The following is a 23,022-nucleotide window of genomic DNA, read 5'->3' as shown; positions in this document are numbered from 1 at the left end:
GAATAGATTCATGAACTAAAGTCTCCTAATTATTCTTATGAAACATGGTGCACATGTTGCTCCTGTACAATAGCAGACAAATGTTTGAGCTACATCTTTATTTTTATAAACACCAGGCTTTTAAGTGTGTTTTCTATGTTTTGTCCTAGGAATGCCTTAGATTATTCTCCAAAGAGGAGAAACTTACAGATAACAACAGGTTTTACTGTAGCCATTGCAAAACACGAAGGGATTCTTTGAAAAAATTAGAGATTTGGAAATTGCCACCAGTTCTTCTGGTGCACTTGAAACGGTAAGTTGTGAAGATGTATCTATAAATACAGTTAACTTGGACTTAATGGAGGCTTTAGGGGTAGTAAAGAAATGGACATTTTTTTAAAAATACAGAACGTTATACAAACAATCTGAGCCCATGGATAGCAAGAATTTCCATCTAGTTGTCATCTGCTTCCTATTTTCATAGGCCCCCATCCTGGAAACACTCATACGAGTTGCCCCATTGAGTTCAGTATGTAAAGTTACACACACACGTAAGTTTTTGCAGTAGTGCAGCCTTAAATTGTAAGGTAGCCCTGACACACTGCTTAGCTGTGAAATTTACTCTTCGTTCTTATTTAGCTCAGATCCCAGTTAAAATTAGTGAGTAAGAAATAATTACAAACATGGACTCAACTTGGAACATCTCTTGAACCATTGCTCTGGCTAGTGCTGATTTGTGCTCTCTCTAGATTCTCGTATGATGGAAGGTGGAAGCAAAAGCTACAGACATCTGTAGATTTCCCTTTGGAAAGTCTTGACCTGTCACACTATGTTATTGGTCCAAAGAGTAATTTGAAGAGATACAATCTATTTTCAGTATCGGTAAGTAACCACAGCCAACTTTAAAACTTAGCTGTACATCCATCTTGTTTAAAAACCGTTTATCTGTATGTCCAGTATTACAAGTATCACTTTGAGTCACGTGGGTTTCTAGGCCTCCTGCCTGGATACAAATTAGAAAAAAAGGAGAGTGAGTCTAAGATTTACTGCAGTGGGATTTCATGTTGGTCAAAATATGGCATTCAAGTTTATTATTCTAGCTAAAGGCAGAAGTGGTAGCAAAGCACAGATCATGAATCAGGCTCTTGCCAAAAAGAAGTATTGTTTTAATCTCTCTCCACGTTTTCTCCCCCCCACAGAATCATTATGGAGGGTTGGATGGAGGGCACTACACAGCTTACTGCAGAAATGCTACAAAACAGCGCTGGTATAAGTTTGATGATCATGAAGTATCTGATATCTCAGCATCCTCTGTGAAGTCCTCAGCTGCATATATTCTCTTTTACACTTCTTTTGAACTGCGAGCAGCAGATATAGCCACATAAAGTGTTTGGAGTGAAGAAAATTGGTTCTCTTTATAAATGTACAACACAGGTATTGAACTGCATATTAATATGCAAAACAGGAACAAATATATAGTCAGTTAGGGAAAGGTTGCAGCAGCTTTTCTGCAACAGGATCTTTCTGGTTGTGCTATTGTTTAAGACAGAAGACTGATTGATAATGCTTTTGGTAATAGCAACTTCTATGAAACCATAACAACAAGCATACTTAAGTTACAGCTTATTTCAAAACTATATTTTTAGTCTGCTCCAAAATGAAATTCTAGTTTAATTAGCAAGTAGGTTTAAATGTCCTAAAAAATCCCACAGCATATTTTGATTTGTCTTCTTTTCTATCACTGTTATGGCCTTTTCACATTTCTAACCTTAAGCTCGATTCTACTGTGAATACTCTAGAATGATGGAAACAGTTAGGAATGTAAGTGTACATATTGATTGCATACTTGCACATCAGAGCTATGTATATAATAAAATGTGGTCCTTTTGTGAAAATCTCTAGAACTCAGAGGATTGCTTTTATTTGCCAGTTCTAAATAACTGCAATACTTTAGGTGTAGAAAAAGCAGAGCTGTATTTTTCTGTTAGCTTTTGTGAATATTTCTGCATTTAAAATTACTTTTAAAGAAATGAGATTTTCTTTAATTTTTTAATACAAGATTTAATGTACACATGCTTTAAGAATATTAACAAATGATTTAAAATACACTATCCTGTTAAATGTTTGTTTGGGGGATTTGGTGGTTTTTTTGTACATCTACAAAATTTGATTAAGTGAAAATCCCTGTGGGATTATACATGGCAACATTTTTCACAGAGTTCAGGCAGCTCCACGTGGAAGGACAACCATCGGCTAGGAGTGAATTAGTGTAGGAGCTATTTTGGTTCAGTTCTACACATTTCCATTATCTGGCAACAGTTCATAGTTTCCACTCCTGACTTGCATTGGTCCTTGGAAGTCTCAGGCCTCTGCAGTGAGCTTTTATCAGTGTGTCACTCTGGTTTGTTTAAGGGCAGGTTTCACTCTTGTCCAAAAGTTAGGGAGCCGTAGCACGTGAACTCATCCCAGAAGCGAACACAGCAGCACCGTACTAGGGAGTACCATACTCTTAAAGTGACTTACCTGTTGATGAGGTGGTAAAAACTTCAAAGAGAGTAAGGGATAAACTGGTGCCCTGGTCAACATTGCCTTTGTCAGTAAAAAGTGGTGGCAATGACTCAGGCTGTTTGAGAGTGAACCAGGGAAACACAATTTTACGAATGCTAAAGTACTGTCTACACTGCATTTGGCAAGCTGAACTCTGCCTTAACATTTTTTCATGAGTAACTTCACATATGCACCTGCAGAATGCAATGTTAAATCAAGCACCAAAAACCCAGGCAATGCAGAATTAAGGTTGAAAACTGACTTAATTGTGCCTTCACCCTGGGTACAATTTCATAAGGTATAAAAGATCACCTGCATAAGATCATCACAGAGGGTTCTTTTGCTAAATCCAGCATAGGAGACCTCCTTCAGTCAGCATTAGCAAAGGGTGATTGCCCTAAGGAGAGGCAGTTAGTGTTTTCCTCCAGCCAAGCTAGTTAAGCTTTAATTGCTTGTTTCTCCTGTTTGTGCCCTGTCAGAACAGCATCAAGCACAGACATGGCATGAATGCTATCTCTCCTGCCCTAATGCTGAGACAGCCTCCAATTACTTAACTTTGCTCCAAGATGCAACATTTGAACATCCTCCTTCTAAGCTCTTAGCAGAATAACAGAAGTCTTGAGGCAAACAGGGATCCAGAGTAGAGAGAAGGGCTTTGTTTCAGTTGGTCAGATGCTACCCTACTCATGCTCCTGCCTCTCACTTGATGCAAATTGGATGCCGGATGCCATCCTGTCACAGGCGCTACTGTGCGCTTTAATTTTATACAGTGCTGAGATATTACACTGACGGTGGGCTGTGTGGACGCCCTATGTTCTGCTGCAACTTAAATTATTCCAGCACCATGAAATACCCTTCATTTCATGCCTTCCTACCCGCTCCAGAAGATTTTTCCACCTCGCAAGGTATAAGCATTAATGGAATATGAATTCAATGAAAATTACCTCAATTATCTCTATAGAATATGAAATAGTGAGAATACTAGGGGACCGTGGTGATCTGTACTCAAAGACAACAACTATGCTAGAGAGTGATAGTGTGGGACTTCCATACAAGTTCTTTGCATTGTGTTTAAAGGCACATTCTCAATAACAAATGCCTCTGTCAAACTTACATACTTGCTCCCACTGTACTAGTCTGCAAGTGTTGGTATTTCACCTGACATGACCACAGAGAGACTGAAATCTTATCTATCATGACAATGTCTTCCATATTTAACTTCTGTGCTATTAAACCTCTGTGAATAAGCATATTAATAGCAAAACCCAGTAATAATAATAAATAAATATTCACATTTTAAAATGTTCATAGTCAGGCTTCATCATTTACAACCAGTGATGAATGGGGAAGTTCAGAGCACTGCAACCATCTAAATCCCTCTAGCCACAGCTCCAGAAAGACAACACAGCGTGTGTTCACATGTGGAAGACTTCCTTCACACCTACAGGGCTAGAAACTATTTTAAAACAAAGTTTAAATTTTGCATAAATTGGGGAGAGGGAGGCATCTAGACCACAGAGTCTGTGCCCCAACATTAACTATTGAGCCATTGGAGTTTTCCATTAAATATACCAGTTAGCTGGAATTAGGTTATTTTAACATTTTTATTTTGAATGTAGCTTGGAACACTTCACTCTGTTTTCCAGTGGCGGGGGGAAAGCATGGAGATAGCAATAATAAATCTAGGCAAGAGGCCGTAGTAAAAACATTCTTGTCAGTTCGATGCTTGGTTTAGGCAGGGGCTTCTGTGGGGGGTTATTTTTATTATTTTCCTTTTGATAAAGTGCAACTAGCTCTATAAAAAAAGAATACGTACCACTCCAGTACAACCAAGATGCTTCTCCCCAGATCAGCTGCTGCATTCATGCTTTTTATGCAAAACCCAAAGCAAGAAAAAAAGCAGCAGGTGCAGAAAATGGCTTTTTCTTTGAGTGAGCCCAGCTTCCAGTTCTGGGGCTCTGTGCTACTAATAGACAATTGTATGCGCATAAGGAAGGGATTAGGGAGGCCACACAAAGAGGAAGTGTGTGTGTGTGCTGGGTGGGGGGTGAGGTTAGAGCAACGAGTGTAGGACAGGGGTGAGGCCATGTGAGCTCTTTCCTCAAGGGAGCCCCCTGCCTTTAAACACTGTCATTAATATTAGCACTGTCAGCTGGCTGTTTTTGTCCATAGGCTTTCATACTGAATCTACTAGTGCTGTGGGGTGGGCAGGGTGGAAGGAGGTCATATTTGGGAAGCTCTGGCAGAGCAAGTGGATTGGGGCACCTGAACAGTAGAGAAGAGGGGAGCGCTTGTCTGGAGGAAGCTATCATGTATTTGATTTGTCTCTAAGCAAGCTCCATATTGCCCCTATGTTTAGAAGGGGTGCTGCCATTGTGCAAACCATAATAATAATGGTGCTAAGAATATTAGTGAGAGGCTTTTTAAAAATAACTTAATAGAGGGAAGTGATGTGCTTTGTAGAGGGACACCCCTCCGCTTATTACTGAACGTTGTGCTGCAGAGGTCAACTTTCAGTTTTCTCCCTTGAAATCAATTTCTAAGCATAATCAGAAAGATCACAATAGACAGTCAAGCAATGCAGATGCACTAGTTTAATGGTAAAATGGGACTTGACTTAGCTACCATTGTCAATGAATTCTAATAATTGGACTGTTCTCACAGAGACATTTTCCTAGTACTTATGGGTTTTGGTAGGTACAGAGAAGGCTTTACAGCTGTAGAATAGGAGATAAGCTGCAGCCGATTGCACTGAGGATTGTGGAATCTCGCTGACCTGTGCATCATCAAAGCTGTACCAGTTCTGGGTGAGCGTGTGCTTGCAGAATGCCGTATAATGGCCACCATCCAGATAACCAAAATGGTTCTACAACAAGAAAGTTGAGAGAGAGAAATCACTTTCAATTTTAGCAAAGACTCAAAGCCAGGGATCTGGTGATCATTTTTATTTGCACTCAGCTATTATAATGATGGGAAAAAATAAGATTCCAGTTTCCCTTTACCCCAAAGAAACACTTGAAATAGGTAGAGCTCTGCGGAAGAAGAGCAAGTCAATGCTGTCTGGCCAGTAATTACATTTTTTTCCACATTGGGAGATCAAACTTACAGCCCCGCTAGCAGCTCTGACCTGGCAATCCATCTCCCAGAAAAACTCACGTTGACCAGGCCCAAAAACTGAACATTGTTTACCCACACTCAAGGGCTGAAGGAGCCGTCCTTGTGTTTAGAAGCTTTCAGGTGGAAGCACTTTCAATCAGCGTGAGGAAAAGAAATAGGGTATTTACTAAACAGCCTGCATCCAGAGTTGGACAAAAAAGTGCAGTTAGCTTGAAGGAATCACTGACCTGTTCTATCTTTCAGTGTTTGCCCTGTATTTAATTATTTCACTGGCTTGACACAGGGTCTGTCTACACAGGAATTGGCACCCTGTGGGGTACTGCATAATAATACCATAGTATGATGCCCAAGTAATAAAATAGGTTTGATATCACTGTACAAGTAGTACCAAATTGTGTTAATCATTGTACAGACCTGTAACACAATTCTAAACCAGTCACAGTTAAACAGCAATTTGGCTCCATCACCACAGACAACACCAAGCCATGTTATAACAGGGTTGGGGACTAGCGTGTTATATTCCATGATGCCCTGATACTCAAATTGTATCTGTGTACAGGCCTGTAACTAGCATTCAATCCTGAAAGCCAGAGAATTTTCAGTCGGGGTACCCAGCCATCTTCCATTAGCCAATGAAAAATGTGTTAATTTTATCAGTAATGGGTTAGTTGAGGAAGCGTCTCCTAATTCTGAAATGCCAGCTATGTATAAGTCAGTGATGGTTGTATCTGTACCATTTTTTTTCCCTGTTCTGTAAACTTTGGGTGCTGAGGCAGAGAGGACTTGCCTGCTTGTTTGCGTAGGACCAATATCAATGACTGATTTCATTCACAAAAAGAAAAGGAGTACTTGTGGCACCTTAGAGACTAACCAATTTATTTGAGCATGAGCTTTCGTGAGCTACAGCTCACTTCAGTGAAAGCTCATGCTCAAATAAATTGGTTAGTCTCTAAGGTACCACTGGTACTCCTTTTCGTCAAGGTGCCACAAGTCCTCCTTTTCTTTTTGCGAATACAGACTAACACGGCTGCTGCTCTGAAACCTGATTTCATTCAAACAAACATTCATAGTATTCCCAATAAAGCTAGGCTATAACTTTGCATCCAACTTACCACCACAGCACACAAGTTGTATTTTGGATTCTTCCGAAAGAGTGGATAAATATAAGGCGAAAGATCCAAGTTGCTTAGTGGATAGTAGATGTTAGTCCCCAGTTTCCTTTTGTAGCTGCCTTGATAGTCAAACCTAAAAATAAAACATTTTGAGACAGTATTTTCCACTACAAATGCTTTCAGTTCTTGTAATGCTGCACGTGCTTACCTTCACCTGGGCATTGGAAGGAATAACTAGCTACCGCCTGCTCAGCTCTTTGAAATGTGAAGTGCTCTCCTCTTAATGCTAAGGATTATTGCAAGCAGGTAGAAAATTACTGCCGCAAAGAAAGATTAAATAAATAGATTGCAAGTGACATTTTATAGTAAGAACAAGCAGGTTCGTGCTTTGTGAAATGTTCTTTTATTAGAATAGAAGTGTTGGGACTGAAAGGAAGGGACCAATGAGTGCACTGTCAATCTGTCACAAGATGCATGCTCAATGGGGGACCCTACATCCAACTTTAGCACTGATTCTGGCCATTGCAGCACGAACCATGGCAGAGTAATGCTAGCTGAGGAGCTAGTGAGAAGAATGGAAGGAGTGAGATGGGTACACGGAAGGAGCAGGAAATGATCACTTTTTAAAAATAATTGATACATGATCAAACTTAACAAGAAGTGCTGGGCATTGAAGTAAGCCCACTATGAAGTTGTAGCCCAAACTTGCAGATTCTTTGATTTCCTCACCCACTCCACTGTTGAGGGCAAAATGGCTACAGAACACACAATTTTAAAATCTTGGGCTCAAATGCAATTGTACATTTCCCCCCGCCGAGCTTTGTAAAGGGATGGGTCGAGGAATAATGCCCTAATTGCATTGTTGATGTGGCAGAACACTGTTCTCTATTTTGTCCATCACAGTAGCTAGTAGCTCTGTAAGTGGCTATCAGGACGAGCATCATTTGTACTGTAAAATTCCATTTATTAATGTGATCCAGTTTTACAACAAACACCCATCTTTCTTCATTAATTCCACAATTCTATCACTTTCCCCTCTATGACCAATCCCTCCCCTTTCAGAATTGTCTCTATTGCAAAGGGAGAAGCAGGACAAAAATGCACTGAGGTGGATGCAATTTGATGGATTCGATAAAGTAACACATTTTCTGGGTTTATCAGGAGTCCGACTCACATGCTTTTCCTGTTTTGTAACTATCCAGGTACTGTATGTGTAAAAAGACTACGTGCAATGATTTTCCCTTTCCTCTGAATGCAAGTGACCTTCTTACATCCCATGTAAATCAGAGGAGACGTAGTTGTCCTGCCAGATGTAGTCTGTACCTCTTTAAGTGAAAAATAACCATCTTTGGCGCCTTGCCTATGTTGGCCTTTACTGCAGCATCTTGCTTAGTTCCACAGAAGGAGCAGTGAATTTGATTGTTCCAGGTCAGTGTGTCTTGTTGAAAGAAACATTCAAGGCAGTCCTGTGAAAGGAAAACGTGTTTGGTAAAACAAACACTACACCTCTGTGTAGAGACGTGAATTTCTGACCACTAAGCCGGGTTAGAGAGGGTGTCTCAATAAGCCTGTTTGCAGAAGTCATCTTATGCAAGGCAACTTGTGCAGTGTTGTTTGTACACTGCAGAGGATATTTGTGCCACATGATTCAGTGAGGGTGTGACATTATGAGTGTACAGGGCCATAAGTAGGGCAGGGTGAGCGGGGCAGGCCCCACTAGTGACCCCTGACGGAGCAGGCTCCCCAGCACTAGGACCCTGGTGGGGCGGCAGGCGGGCAAGGCGCTGAGTGCCGCTTGGCCCCCACTGAGCATGCTCATTGCTCAGTAACATCAGCTGAAGCTGCTGCCCTCACTGGGGATTAAAAAGGTTAAAGGGGGTAAATTGGAGCGGGAGGGAGATGGGCAGGCTCTGAGCAAGGGGTGGAATCTGACTGTGCGCGGAAGGGTGTCAAACAGCTGGAGGCAGGGGCAGGAGAGGGACCAAGGAGCCAGGGGTCAGCCCAGGGGTGAGGCACTCCCAGATGGTGGCAGAGGGCAAAGCACAGCACAGGGAGGGGCAGAAAGGATAACAGTTACCCCAAGGGGATGAGCCACCTGCCCTGTTTGCAAAAATAGGGCAGGGCGGGGGGTGGGGAGAGGGACTTCCATGCTTAGGAGGAAGTGTTGAGAGAGGAAAATGAAGAAGTTCTGGGCTGCTTGTGATTCTACTGTTGCGTCCCCCAACTGTAAAACAAAGTAAATATTGCACAAGTAAAACAGGCCTGTTTAGTCAACGCTCCCTGTGCCCTCCTTTAGCTGTTTTTCTGTTACTGTGACTTACTTGTTGCCACCCAGCCTGATTCAGACTTTATTACAGAGAACAGAATAAGGAGCCTCCCTCTGATCCACTTGTCACAATGCTCCATTAACTGGCCAGCAATTGCACTCTCACATCAGGGAATTGACACCTTCAGGGCAGACTGGCCCAGGATGCTGAACATACCTTGGCTCTTTCTTTTAAAAGGCCTCTAATTTTGGGCTAGGGACAATTTTCAGTTGCCCAGACAGGTAAAACCACAGGCCATTTACTGTACAGGGGAACAGACCAATAGGGAAATCTGCACTGGGGGCAGATCTGGAGTGGGGCTGCTGGTGAGATATGCACTCGCAAAGAAACATGTCCGCTGTGACCTGTGCTTGTAGCATTCTGGGCTCTGACCCAGCTAGTCTGTTCCTGACTCCCTTCTCTACAAGACCAGGGCCATCATTTCGCTGATATGTCCATCCAGCCACTATAACCATGGCATTGACATTGTCTCACACTGAAGCACAGCATAATCGGATTTCACAGTCACCACAGCCATATACTTTCTTCGGTCTCCACACTTAGGCTGTGTCTACACTGCAGAGTTTTGGCGGCAAAAGTGTGGAGGCCTACACACTGCAATGCCACTTTCGGCAACAAAACTACTGTTTTGCTGACAAAATAAAACCCCCTCAATGAGAGGCATAGAGCGTTTTGAGGCAAAGTTAAAGCAACAACGCATCAGTGTAGACGCTGCGGTTCATTACGTTGACATAACTGGCCTACCCCAGTATCCCACAATGCCCACTATGACCACTCTGCTCATTGTTTTGAACTCAGCAGCCCTGCATGGGAAGCTTCAACATTCTGCAGCCTGGAGAGCTCACAGAGCTGCTGAGGATGCTGTGGGAGAACTGGGAGGGAATCACAGAACCATTAATGTGGACTGCAGGTAGGCAGAGCCGGCTGCTGCTGCAGGGGGAGGGGGGGAGATATAAACTTAAAGAGACAGCATGCAGTGCGGAAGCACACTTCCCGAACATACATTGTCTCTCTCACATATACACTCCTCCCAACAGTCTTTCACACTCTTCCCCAGCCCACACCGTCTCCCTCCCCACCACACTTCAGTTGAAAAGCGGCTGGCAATCTACTAGGATGCCCCTGGAACCATGCGATTGAGAAACTGCATCGTGTGATGCCGTACCTGCCCCATGAGGCACTGCAAACCCTTCCCAAAGCATCCTGCTGCCAGTTGCACAGTGGGATAGCTACCCACAGTGCACTGCTCTCTGTGTCGATGCAATAACTGCTAGTGCAGATGCGCTCTGCCGACACAAGGAGCAGAGTGTGGACATGCACCAGCGGTTTATTTAAAGGGCCTTAATTCAACTTTTGTCAACAAAACTCTGCAGTGGAGACAAAGCCCTAGGTGTGTGTGTTGCCTCGCCTGGCCAGAAGTCAAATGTCATAGAACCACAGAGTTAGAAGGGACCACAAGGGTCATCTAGTCTAACCCCCTGCCAAGATGCAGGATGTGTCATGCCTCTTATAAGCTGTCACAACATAGTTTCCCCAACTAAATGATACTTCCCACACTGGCCTTATACAAACAAGCCATGCTGCTATAATCTTCACCTTTAATGGGGCATAATCACAATTTGCTTGGCAGGATTCAGCAGGAGAAATGATCAGGTATAAGCCAACCATCATAATATACCAGGAAGCAAACAATAATCAATACTCTTCTTAGGAAAATAAAATCACAATGCAAAAGGTAAAAAACAGAAATCTTACAAATTCCTCCTCCCTCGCCCCATGGCTGTTTTCCTTATATAAAGGCCAGAAAAAGGACGGCTTCTGCTTATACAGAATCGGATGCTATGGTGGTAATTCAATTGCTAGATAATCCATCTCCATGGTAAATTCATTCTTTGTTTACTTTTGAGTCCCTTTTATTCCCCGTTGAGAGACATGGCTGTTTATTCTAGCCACAGTCTCACTGTGGTATGGAAAACCATCACTATCACTTGTTTTTATAAACAGAAATGCAATTTTATGTCTTTCTGAATATGTTTTATGCCATTAAGTCAGTGTAGTATCCATATTTACTTTACGGTTATTTTCAGTCCATATAGAGTTTACTTCTTAAAGGTTATATAGGAGGATACTATAGAGATGTTAAAGGATTGTGTGAAAATTAATGTGGCACCTAAAAGAATCATACAGTAGCTTTTATTGTCTATGTACTGTACCAATATGCAAAAATAAAATGCATTATCATTACTCTAGAATATCCTAACTCGTATCATCTAAAAAAAACCCAAACAGTAGGGGGCCAGCATGCCTAGGTACAGTTCTGTGAGTACACTTAGAATACAAAGCAGCTAAAATTTAATGTGTTTTCCTCTAAGGAAGCATTTTGATAAGTGAGAATTTGAAAGAAAATGCCTCACAGTTGCTTTCTATACAATACAAAATAAAATCGACATTTCTCTGGCCATTCCTCACTCCACAGCAATTCAGGGACATTTGCAAACAACACAAGCTACACTATTAACAGCCAAAGGGACAATGTAAGTCTGATCTAGCATCTCCTCTAGCCCTAGGGCCAAATTCTCTACTGAAAAGAGTGTCCCCCTTTTATATGATGCCCTGAAACCGGCATGTGCTAGGAACATATTTCCTTAAGACGGTCTGTTAACATAAACCTTCCACCCCTATACTGAGCAGAGACCACCAGAAGCTGGGAGGAGCTATTAGAATTCCTACCTGTAGAGAGCATGCACTCTCAGAAGGGATGGGAAGAGAGAGAACTGTAAAGACCTCGTTCTTATCCGTGGTGGTCTGACACGCCAAGCATGAAATGTCATAACTGAGCTGCCCCTCAAAGAGCTGGGTGATGATTGATGTTTCACTGACAGTTCCCCTATCTTCCCTAGAAGTGGATGTGTTCCCAGAGCATCTCCTTTTGTATGACTGTAAGAAAAAGAAAAAAGAAAAAAAACAAACAAACACTAACAAACTACTGACCCTGACCCTTATAAAAACATCTAAACATGCTTTGTACTGGTTGTCAAGAAAGCACACATGATCCCAGATGGCAGTAAAAACCTATTATTTATAATAATCCATTATTTATTCTGCTTCTTTATAAGACATTGCAATCCATATTTATAAATAGGGCCTAGTTGAATAGTGATTCATGAATAAAAGCATCGCTGTCGAGTTCACTCTGATTCATGGGGAGAGATTAGTTAAATTGTGAGAATTCAGTTAACAAATTCCAATGTTTTCATGAGTCTTAGCATGAAGTTGTCTGAAAAGCCAAACCAGAAGTTTTTTAGTTAAAAAAGAATATCTTCAGTTTAAAAAAGAATATCTTCAGTCATTCATTCAGGAAGCAGAAGCTAGATCAGTCACACAACACAAATAACGAACAGTTGAGGTCAACAGTTTGTGAAGAGCTTATTCCACATTAATTTAGACAGAAAATTATTCTTCAGAACTTCTAGCAAATACTTACAGATGAGAAAATACCTTCCTGGGTTTGTAAAGGACGAGCTAACCAAGAAAGGGGGAATATTTGTAATGAATACTATTTGAAATGTATGGTTCACCCAGCTCCATTTATCAGCACCTCCAGCCATCAGCCCATCGCTGTTTGAAGCCTTTGTTTGGCCAAGTCGTAAACATGCGCTTAACATTGCACACTGAGTAGCTCCACTGAGATCAGTAGGGCTACTCATGGTGTGTAGAGCTGAGCAAATGCCTAAGTCTTTGCGGGGTCAAGGCCTTGTTAAGATCTCTTTAGCTACAGCCTCGCACTGTTTTCTTTTGTACAACTTTCAAACACCTCCCCAGTCTCATGTGTCAAACACCCTGCCCTTCTCTTCCTTCCAACAGTGCTTCCCTGAGAGGCATATTCTTTTATTTTCTCTGCATGAAGGAACCACTTTCTATTGCTTCTCATGATAGGGTCCAGCATGGAGCGCTCCCTTGTTCCACCACCTTCAGGATTCTCAACCGCAGAGCAAACAACAAAGGTGTAAACTGGAGCTGTAGGGCTGAGCTAACTGAACTGAACCCCCTGCCCGAGCAGCAGATAGCAGGGATAGAATCCAGAGACTGTCAACATTTTCCTGAACAGCAGTAACACTTGACGTCACCATAGTAGCTTTCTAGCTTCTAACTTGCTGTCCAAGCTAAGTAATCACAGTGCTGAGACGTCTAGCCTGGAATCGTAAATGAGGCAAGAAAAATCATCTGATTTTTTTCTCTACAATCATTCTAAAGCAGAGCTTCGGTACACAGATAACTTCTGTGAGAGCACTGAGTGCATTTACAAATCAGATTACCTGGCAACTGGCTACATAAGTTAGCATTTGGTATTAATGATGATTTAAAATTATGTATAGAACCCTGTTACTCTGCAGCACTTTATATATCCAAAGTAAGCCATGCCCCCTATCACAAAGAGCAAAGAACCAAAGGACGATGAGAAACCACTGGACAGTGCTGAGAGCAGATAGGCTGGAGGGACTTAATGCTGGTAAAGTGGTTTAAGAAAGGATTTGAAGGAAGAGAGAAGTAGAGGTGGATCTGGGCAGACAAGATGCTTGGCACAGGGAGGAAGCATGATAGGGAAGAGTATAGAGACTAGAGGGTGAGGAGGAGGAAATGACACCAGAGGTGTAGATGGGGGATTAGGTAGGGCCTTGGTGATGTAGATATGGAGCTTGAATTGGATGTGGTAATAGGAAGCTAATGAAGGGGTTAAAGGTTGCACTGTGTGTAGTAGTTGGAGAAAATGGAGAGATGATGATTTTAACAGCACCATTTTGTACAGTATGGAGGGAGAGAAGAGACAATTATTGTATCCATGCTCTTCAGTAACGAACTGCAAAGAGGAGGCAGATGTGCACTGACACTTCACAGTCCCAGAAGGCCATAACTGCGGTCTTACCTTCTTAAGAGCCTCATGTAATTCGTTCAGTACATAAATCAGAAACTCCTGGGCGTCCTGCTGAGTCTTCTTGGTAAAAGCTGGGCATAAGTCACCAATGACTGAACGGAACACCTCTGGTGAGATGCACTCAAACTCTCCCAGCCACATGTCGGCCATCAAATAGGCAAAGGCGGTAGCAACCTCACCGTTTTCCCTGAGTAGAATAAAAGGGAGCTTTAGTTGGAGTACAGAGATGTGGTGGCTGTGCTTAAAACGTGAACACAAAAGCCAAGCTGAATGGGCAAAGGAAACATTCTGAGGAGCCATAACCACAGTGCAGACTCTGCTTGTTGAAGGGTCACACTCACAATAGGCTATTTCAGTCTGTAGTCTAGGAGTACTCTTGGATTCCTCGCTGATGCTAAGCTCTCACATAGCAGCATCCATGAGTAATGCTCTCTATCATCTGGTTGGCTAGAAGTCTCCATCCTGTGCTGGTGAATGACCTAACCGCAGTTATTCATGCCTTGGTCCCTTCTCAGCTGGACTACAGCAATGCAACATACTTAGGCATGAAGTCTTCAGCACTTGGGAAACTCCAGTTAATACGGAACACTGCAGCCATTCTCCTCATTAACGGAGGCTACCACAAGCACATCAGACCTGCTCTCCTCTCTCTATACTGGTTTCCCATAGAATATCGAATTAAATGCAAGGTCTTGATCCTTATCTTCACAGTGCTCCATGGCCTGGGCCCAGGATACCTGAAAGATTATCTAAAGTTCTGGGACCAAGACCCTGGTCAACAGCTTCACTCTTTTGGCATGACAGAACTCTCCACAAGAAGGGCAAGCTCATTTGTGCAGGAGACAGAACTTTCTCAGGGGCCAGTCTAAGATTGTGGAACAAACTCCCCCAGGAACTAAGACTTATCATAAACCTCACCACCTTCCAAAGCTCCAAGCGTAAGTTGCATTGCTTTGACCGTGCCTTCTCTAACATAAATACGCAGTAGCACGTATATTCAAACCAAACCAACTGCCTCCAATAAATACATAAGTAAATAAATAAACAGAATGCAATGCACTGCACATGCTTCACCCCAGTGGAGGGGATGAGAGAACAAATGGGTGACAGGTTAGTCACATTGCTTACTGCACCACAGGAAGGCGCTCAGATCCTACAACAATGAATGTGGTACAACAACCCGCATAGGCCAGAGAAGAGGGAATTCAGAGAGAAGCCAGAAGGTGAACACTGGCTAGGAAAAGCAAGTTGAGGAAGAGGCAGAGATGGTGTGTGGGACCTGGGAAGTCAGAGAAAAGTGTGCTGCTTTTGATTTCCTTGTACAGATGAGTATTTCTGTGCTTTCTAACGCCAGGCTCCAGTTGAAACTTCATTTCTTTTGGAAAAACTTGCAATACTGAGATGGAAAAACACATCCCAAATACTTTTTGCTTGTAAGCTGCTTGGAACTGGCACAGTCTTTTTATTCTGTGTTTGTAAAGTGCCTGACACAATGGGTTCCCAGTCCATGACTGGGGCTCCTCTGAGCTACTGCAATACAAATAATAAATAGTAATAATAAAACAGAGAGCAAATAAATCTACTTACTTGTGTAGGGCTGTTACATACTTCCCTGAGAGAAAATACTCCACCAACGGGGATATACTGCAGAGGCACTGCAAAACTGCATTCATGTAGCAAGTGTTGCCCAAGTTACGCAGGCCAGTGAGTCCTTGGTACGGTTGGTTTGTCTCGTCGTTGGATTCCTCACTAGAATGCTTCGAATGCTCCAGGTGCACAGTTTCAGAACTGCATTTCCAACAAGAACAAAATCCAAAATTTTATTTTTGTCACCTAAAATGCAACCATCTCTTTATTACCACATTCAAACTGGCCTTATCTCAAAGAAAGCCATTTCCTGCTGCATCAAGGTCTCTTTAGCAAGAATACTCCGTCATTGTCATAACTGTGGTTTATTTATTGAATCTAATAATATTCATATGGCCACTGATCACACGCAAAATAAAATTGACAAATTCAGAGAAGTTGCTACCAAATGTATTGGACAGGTCGGTACTGAATGTTGTGCATATTGTTATGTCTGCAAAATTAACACTTAGTTGGGGACCAAGCCTACATCTAAGTTGTCTCTGTTTTCTTGGAATGTTAAACTGGGATGTTAGTGAGCCAACCTCAGTTTGGAAGGGATTCAGATAATTAGTTTGCAATTATCTCTTTTACTTGCCATTACTCACAACTTGCAAACCCTCTATTACTGGAGCTCCCACTGACTTTACTAGGAGTTTGCAGGAGACTTGAAGGATCAAGCTCACCGTTTGTAGCACCCTGCTAGAAATTGGGAAGTACATTTTTTCATACCAGTTTTCCCCTCTTCTTTGGCAGGTGAATAGACATTTCCTCATGTGATTCCAGTGAAGCTTGACATTGGCATTTTGTGGTTTGTTTGGGGTTTTTTTGTTTTTTTGTTACTTCTTTGTTAGGACACCAGAGTAACTAATTATAAGCCCCATTTGGTGAGGGATCAAAAGCCTGCTGGGCAGTACTGACTGCACCTTTCAGGATTGAACCCATGTCAGCATAGAGGGTGGCAGCAGGGCTTGCCTCGACCACCTATCTGCTTCACGTCTCTCCCACAGGTCACCCTATCCCCTGAATTCCACATTCAGTGCCCGGGTCCAGGTTTCTCCCTGCCTTGGATTACTTATCTATCCCTGTTCCCTGCCCAGTTTCACATGTGCCTCTAGCCTCTGAGCACAGCAAGCACTGTGGGTTGGGTTGGCTATGGCTGATCAGGGCTAGTGGGCACTAACATGAGTGGAGAGGGCAAACCCATCATGAATGAGATGGGCTGACAGGGACCTAACAACATCCAGGGCAGAGTTTAAAAAAATCAATGTTGGTGGAACAGGACTACAGCTATTTCCATTTTAACCCAGCTAGACACGCACGACACTTGTGTCAGTTCAGCTGAGATGGAGAAGTCCGGCCCTCCTCCTCAGCCAACTGCCAGCAGGATGCCGCAGCCAAGCCTTATTTCCATCCCTTATTTCCCACACAGTCAAAATGGGAGGAGTTGTTTGTAGAGCAACTCAGTCCATTCCCACAAAGGGTAGAATAGAAGCACTCGGACATTACCAACCTGGGAGGGCGTGTGGGTCGCGATAGGAAGTGCCTAGATCGGACGTAAGGAAACACAGGTCAGCATCAAATACTTGCAAGTGTCAAAGCCTGTAAAAATGTAGGGACCATGTTTGGCCTCTATAATTGAGGAGAGGAGATGCTGGAGAATCACATTAGAGCCAAGAACGTCTGATCTGAGGGGTACTTTCACAGAAAAGAAAAACATGGCCCATCTGCTTTCAGAGAGAAATTGAGTCCCTTCTGGTTAAAGTCTAAGGTGAGAAGGGACCATTGTGTTAATCTAGTCTGGCCTCCTATATCACACAGGCCATTGAGCTTCCGCAGAATAATTCCTACAACAGATCTTTTGGAAACACATCCAATCTTGATTTAAAACTCACTAGTGGTGGAGAATCCACCACAACCCTTCGCAATGAAACCAACAGCAAGTGCAGCAACTGGTGTTGAGAATACAGCAGATGAAGGAGACTGAGATGGTGACTGGGGTTGCCAACTTTCTAATAGCACAGAATCGAACACCCCTGCCCTGCCCCTGAGGCCCCGCCTCTGTCCCACCCCTTCTATGAGGCTCCGCCCCCACTCACTCCATCCCCCCTCCCTCCATCGCTCACTCTCCCACAACCTCACTAACTGGAGCAGGGGATTGGGTTGTGGGAGGGGAGTGAGGGCTCTGGCTGGCAGTGTGGGCTATGGGGTGAGGCCAGGGATGAGGGGTTTGGGGTGTGGGAAAGGACTCTGGACTGGGGCAGGAGATTGGTGTGGGGGGGGGATATGGGCTCTGGGCTGGGACCATAAATTAGGGGTTCAGGGTGTGGGAGAGGGCTACAGGCTGGGGCAGGGGTTTGGGGTGCGGGGTGGTGAGGGCTCTGGCTGGGGGTACGGGCTCTGGGGTGGGGCCGGGGATGAATGGTTTGAGGTGCAGGAGGAGCCTCTGGGCTGGGGCCAAAGGGTTCAGAGTGCGGGAGGCATTGCAGGCTCCAACTGGGGGTATGGGCTCTGGGGTGGGTCCAGGGATGAGGGGTTTTGGGGTGCAGGAGTGGGCTCAGGGCAGGGGGTGAGGGCTCTAGGGTGGGGCCAGGGATGAGGAGTTTGGGGTGTAGGAGCAAGCTTAGGGCTGGGGCAGGGGTTTGAAGTGTGGGGTGCACTCTCTAGGGGAGAGTTTTGGTGTGGGGCAGGAGGTTGGAGTGTAGGGGCGGCATGAGAGCTCTGGGGTGGGGCCGGGGATGTGGGGCTTGGGGCGCAAGAAGGTGCTGGGGCAGGGGATTGGGGTGTTGGGGGTGTGCAGGCTCCAAGAGGGAGTTTGGATATGGGAGGGGACTCCGGGCTTGGGCAGGGTTTTAGAGTACGGAGTCCCAGCAGTGCTTACTGTGGCTCCCAGGAAGGGGCCGCCAGGTCCCTGCAGTGCAGCCCACAGGCGCATGGCCAGCCAGTGGGGCTCCGCACGCTGCCCTCCTGTCAGCAGGCGCCACCCCCGCAACTCCCTTTGGTCGCGGTTCCTGGCCAATGGGAGCTGCTTAGCTGGCACTAGGCAGCGCGCAGAGAGTCCCTGGGCACCCATGCGCGTAGGGGCTGCAGGGACCTTGCGTCCACTTTCAGGAGCCTGCTTCCAAGAACTGCATGGAGCTAGGCAGGTGGGAAGCCATCGATTGATGTCTTGTTGGGCTAATATCAGTAGGGGATGATCGTTCTCTTTGATCATCTTTATGTCCAGCCCTGCAAGGTGCTGAGCACCCTTAATTCCCATTGACTTTAATGTTAGTGGAGAGTGCTTAATAGCTCACAGGAGACCTCAGCAGCACCTTGTATGGTTAGCCCTGAGGGATAAAGAGCCTGATGTGTTTCCCACAGTTTTAGTTTGTTTGGTCACCTGTGATGGATCCTGCATGCTTTTTCCACGTACATTAGTGACATATGCCTCCAAGGCTCCTAGAGGCCATTTTTCAGGATAGTGGATGAATTCCCCTCTCCCCTGCTTTCTGGCAGTGCCACTCGCTCCACATTATAGACGCTCTGTCAATTCTCTCATTTTCCAGGCCTGAGCCCAGTGCTTTGTTTTTGTTAATGAATGAATGTTAGTCCTATAGTTTTACCCTAGGATACTCTCCGTGTTAGTCCTACAGACAAGTCTAGCGGCAGCAGCATTGCCCAGGGTCTCCGTTCCATGTTAGTCTGGTTCACAGTCAAAAGTTCCCACAGTACTGTGGCAATTCTCTATCTGTTTTCTCTGAGGATGCCTGCATGGAGACCTATGCTAGGTCATAGAAGTGCAAGAACGATAGCACATCTCCCTGGTGCCTCCTCTCCATTTCGGAATGGTGCTACTTTAGCAGGGTTAGCTAGAGGGGAATAACAAAGGAGTTTGGGAGCTTGTTTCCCTTGCTTTTGTTCCGTTAGCTCTATCCCCTTGGTCTTCTCCTCCCCCGACCTCCCAGCCAGTCCCAGTAGAGTGACTGATGTATAATTAAATGGTAACATACTAAAATATGAGGTCTTGCACTGACTCCATTTTATGTAATGTACGTGCTCTTGGAAGCCACGTATGACGGAAAACCACCACCAGCTAGGACTGGTCCTATTGAACTTTCCTACATACATATTTATTTCTCTCTCATTACCTTAGCAATGTTGCACATATACATTTGTTTTCCCCCCAAAACCTTCTCAAGCACACCAATACTCCCAAACTGCTCTCGCATTTTTAAAAAATTCGCTTACAAATGAGAAAATTGTCACCACTTTCTAATCAGCTCTGCCCATAGCCCCAGCTCCTTTTAAAATGCTCAGATGAATTCCATCTACTCTATTCAATATAAATTCATCACCTCTTTCCCAGCTTATGTTATAAAATGCAGACTCACAGAGAATAAAATATATTGAAATCATCAGGTGTCGATGTTGATTGGGAAGCCATCTCTTGGCTTGCAAAAGAGCTTGTTACTTCCACTGGCTTTGGGAAGCTACCTCTTACCCTCTTTTCTTCATTTCACCACCTCTTTTCTTTCCCTTTTCATACAGTCATTTCCTTATTTCATAGCATTTCTAGTACAATTGCCCCAAAGTATGTACTTGCCCTAGAATTCTCATTGTACTACCCCTACAATTCCAGTTTGGATTCTTCTGGCATCATAAGACAACATTCTACCTTGTTGCTATGTGATGCTGCCGACTTCCCATAAGTTCTGTTAAGGTCAGAAAACTGACTATATTGCACGTTTGTTCACATGTATCTTCCAGTTCATAGCTGCCAGTGGGGTGGGGTGGGGTGGGGTGGGGGGTGTTCAATCTTGTTCCCACAGAGATGAATAGTAAAACGCCCATTGGATTTAATGTATGTAAGACCCAGCCCTGGTTTGTTAGCCTAAACTTTTCCACCTTGACAAAACTACTCACTGCGTTCTGATTGAAGAATTGTGCTGGTTATTGTAAATAGGAGGGAAAACAGAGCTGGGTTTTCAAACACCATTTTAGAGCATCTCTGAGGGTTAAGAAAAAATAACTGGTTTTTAAAATTGTATTAAAGTTACAATAAAATGTTAACATGGTATATCCTGCAGGATCAGGTTAACATTCAAGAACCTGGCTAAAGATTCTGGCTTGCTGGCTGGGGAGCCGCCTCCTCCTCTGAGTAAATCACAAAGGGTGACACACACACTAAACTTTGGGATGTTCAAAATTTAATTTAGACATGAATTTTGTAAATGATCTGTAATTTTGTAATGGACAGAACCCAAACCTTCAGATGTTGGAAATCTAGATCCGAATTTTGCAAGTTAAGCCATCTTCTTTAATAGATATATGTAGTTGTAAATAAACACACACATTCTCACATGCGTACACACTTTGTTTACACACACAATTTCTTTTAAAATATTTCAAAAAAACAAACTAACATTGACTTCCTTCATATGTAAAACCTGTTCTGTTCAAATGTGCAAAAATTGAGGGTTGACTGAAGTCAAATGTATTCATCCCCCAAGGCAGAGATTTTGTAAACTCACCTAGAGATCCTTTCCTAGAAGACTGGGACAGCTGCAGAGAATACAGAAGACAAGCATTGATGCAAGCAATGTGGATGAGAAGCCAAAAGACCTGCAGGTAAATGAATGGAGAGATATCTTTTCCTTTGGATAATGGAAATACTGCAGGCATTGTCCAGCCCTTCAGCTGATCTGCAGTTGAAGAATGTTCATACATTCTATGGGCATTCATGTGTAGATTACGTCCTGGAGATGATACATACCCAGAGTTGTGAGGGTCTTCCCAATAGGCAGTAAACAGAAATCTTATATAACAGGCAGAACATTCCTCTCTTATTCCTTTAATGGAAGCAGAACTCTCCAACTTCACGATGTATCTCATATAGTAATAAGATGTAAGAAGTTTGAGAAAGACATAAATCAAGGGGATATTTTCCCCCATAGTAAGTAAATATGTAACAGAATAAATACAGATATTTCATATACCCAGTTTCCAGAACCAGGAGGAGAGCCAGGTGCAAGTCACTATTGGACTGTGCACCACTCATCTGCACTTGGCATTTTTTGACACACAGAGTCTGTGCACAAGTGTAAAGCTTCTGGAAATTCCTTGTAAGCCTGGCTTGCAGTAGGTGGATTTCTTGAAACACCTTTGCATCAGCATCTTTCCGATTCATCTCACATAGATGGTGCAGAATGTCCTGATAGCATACCCTGGAAAACTTTTACACTCTAGCTTGGAAAGAAGCAACAACCATAGGCTCTTGTGGACTTCCTTGGAAGTCTTCAGACAAGGCACATTGAAGAATAATGTCCATCCAAGCAAGAAGTTCCTTTTGTTCAACTGCCTTCCAAATTACTGGGCCCTTTTTAGTTTGGCAGCATTACTATTAATCTTCTTCCTAACTTTATCCAGTATAAAAATCATCTACTAGTAGGAAGTAGTACTCTCTCTTCATTAGCTTCTGATGAGAGTTAGGCCCAGGTTTTGCTTAGAAGCATCCCTGTTCTACTTCCCTGAAAGCTGCTGTTTTCACTTTATTGGTCTTAAAAGTAATGAACTTGGCACAGAAAGTCCCTAAGTCAAGCATAATTCTGACACCTTGACACTCCTCAGGGACCCACTGCACCTCCCGGATTGTTACAAATGCAGTGTCCACATTAGGACCAACATAGTTTTATTGCCCATGAATCAGATCCCAACCTTTCAGTGGTGTCACAAAAGTTACTGCACATTTATACTAATTGTAAACCACAGTAGCAGCTGTTGATTGTGCATCCTTTGACTCCCAACTATACAAATAATGACTAAGCTAGTTTAGACTAACATGACTAACTACAACACCTTACACACCTCAGGATCAAATCATGAGCCCTATAATGCATCAACAAAAGCGCAAATTCAAACAAGGAAGGGAAAAAAACCCTTCATAGTGAGTAATAAATGGTCATTTAGCATGATAGGTTAATTCTTTCTTAAACAATTCATAAATATCTGACAAAAATTAGCACTTTCTAGTAATATGAAAGGCATAAATATTTCACATTTATCCATTGTGCTGGATGCTGTACAGACCTAGGAAGAGATGGCCCCTGTATCAAAGAGCTATCTCAGTGTCATGTTAGCAGTGTCTGGTCATTGGCTTTTCTTAGAGTACGTCTACACTGTAGCTGGGAGTGAGCTTCCCAGCCTGGGTAGACTGACTCATACTAATAGGGCTTGTGCAAGCTAAAAATAGCAGTGTGGACGTTGCTGGGTCTGAGCTCGGGTGGCTAGCCCGAGCCTCTGCTGGTGCAGCAACATTCACACTATTTTTAGCATGCTAGCTCAAGCTCCCCTGGTGCAAGTCTGTCTACCCAGGCTTCATCCTTGCTGCAGTGTAGACATA

At 43.5% G+C, this 23,022-nt stretch overlaps 2 protein-coding genes across 6 annotated transcripts in view; one reads left to right on the top strand and one right to left on the bottom strand.

Annotated features, from left to right (window-relative positions):
* Positions 1 to 23,022, top strand: part of USP8 (ubiquitin specific peptidase 8) — a 74,795-nt gene that overhangs the window by 33,449 nt on the left and 18,324 nt on the right. For 4 of the 5 annotated variants that reach the window (XM_073304031.2, XM_073304029.2, XM_073304027.2 and 1 more), the window contains 3 exons: positions 150 to 292; positions 729 to 861; positions 1,179 to 3,832. In XM_073304031.2, the coding sequence (XP_073160132.1) occupies positions 150 to 292; positions 729 to 861; positions 1,179 to 1,364 (462 nt within the window). In that variant the 3' untranslated portion in view covers positions 1,365 to 3,832. Of the gene's footprint in view, positions 1 to 149; positions 293 to 728; positions 862 to 1,178; positions 3,833 to 23,022 lie in introns of those variants that run through there. The other variant, XM_073304030.2, reaches the window with a different exon arrangement.
* USP50 (ubiquitin specific peptidase 50) lies at positions 5,143 to 15,755 on the bottom strand. Its single transcript, XM_073304038.1, has 6 exons — positions 15,603 to 15,755; positions 14,007 to 14,202; positions 11,813 to 12,019; positions 8,079 to 8,221; positions 6,756 to 6,888; positions 5,143 to 5,392 (listed from the first exon to the last, which is right to left on the bottom strand). The coding sequence occupies exons 1-6, from the start codon at positions 15,686 to 15,688 to the stop codon at positions 5,201 to 5,203; spliced, it is 957 nt and encodes a 318-aa protein (XP_073160139.1). The 5' UTR covers positions 15,689 to 15,755; the 3' UTR covers positions 5,143 to 5,200.

This window comes from Lepidochelys kempii, chromosome 10 (genome assembly GCF_965140285.1).
Source record: "Lepidochelys kempii isolate rLepKem1 chromosome 10, rLepKem1.hap1, whole genome shotgun sequence".
Lineage (NCBI taxonomy): Eukaryota > Metazoa > Chordata > Testudines > Cheloniidae > Lepidochelys > Lepidochelys kempii.
Note: the sequence above shows the minus strand (reverse complement) of the source record. Positions and strands in the feature narration are given on the sequence as shown.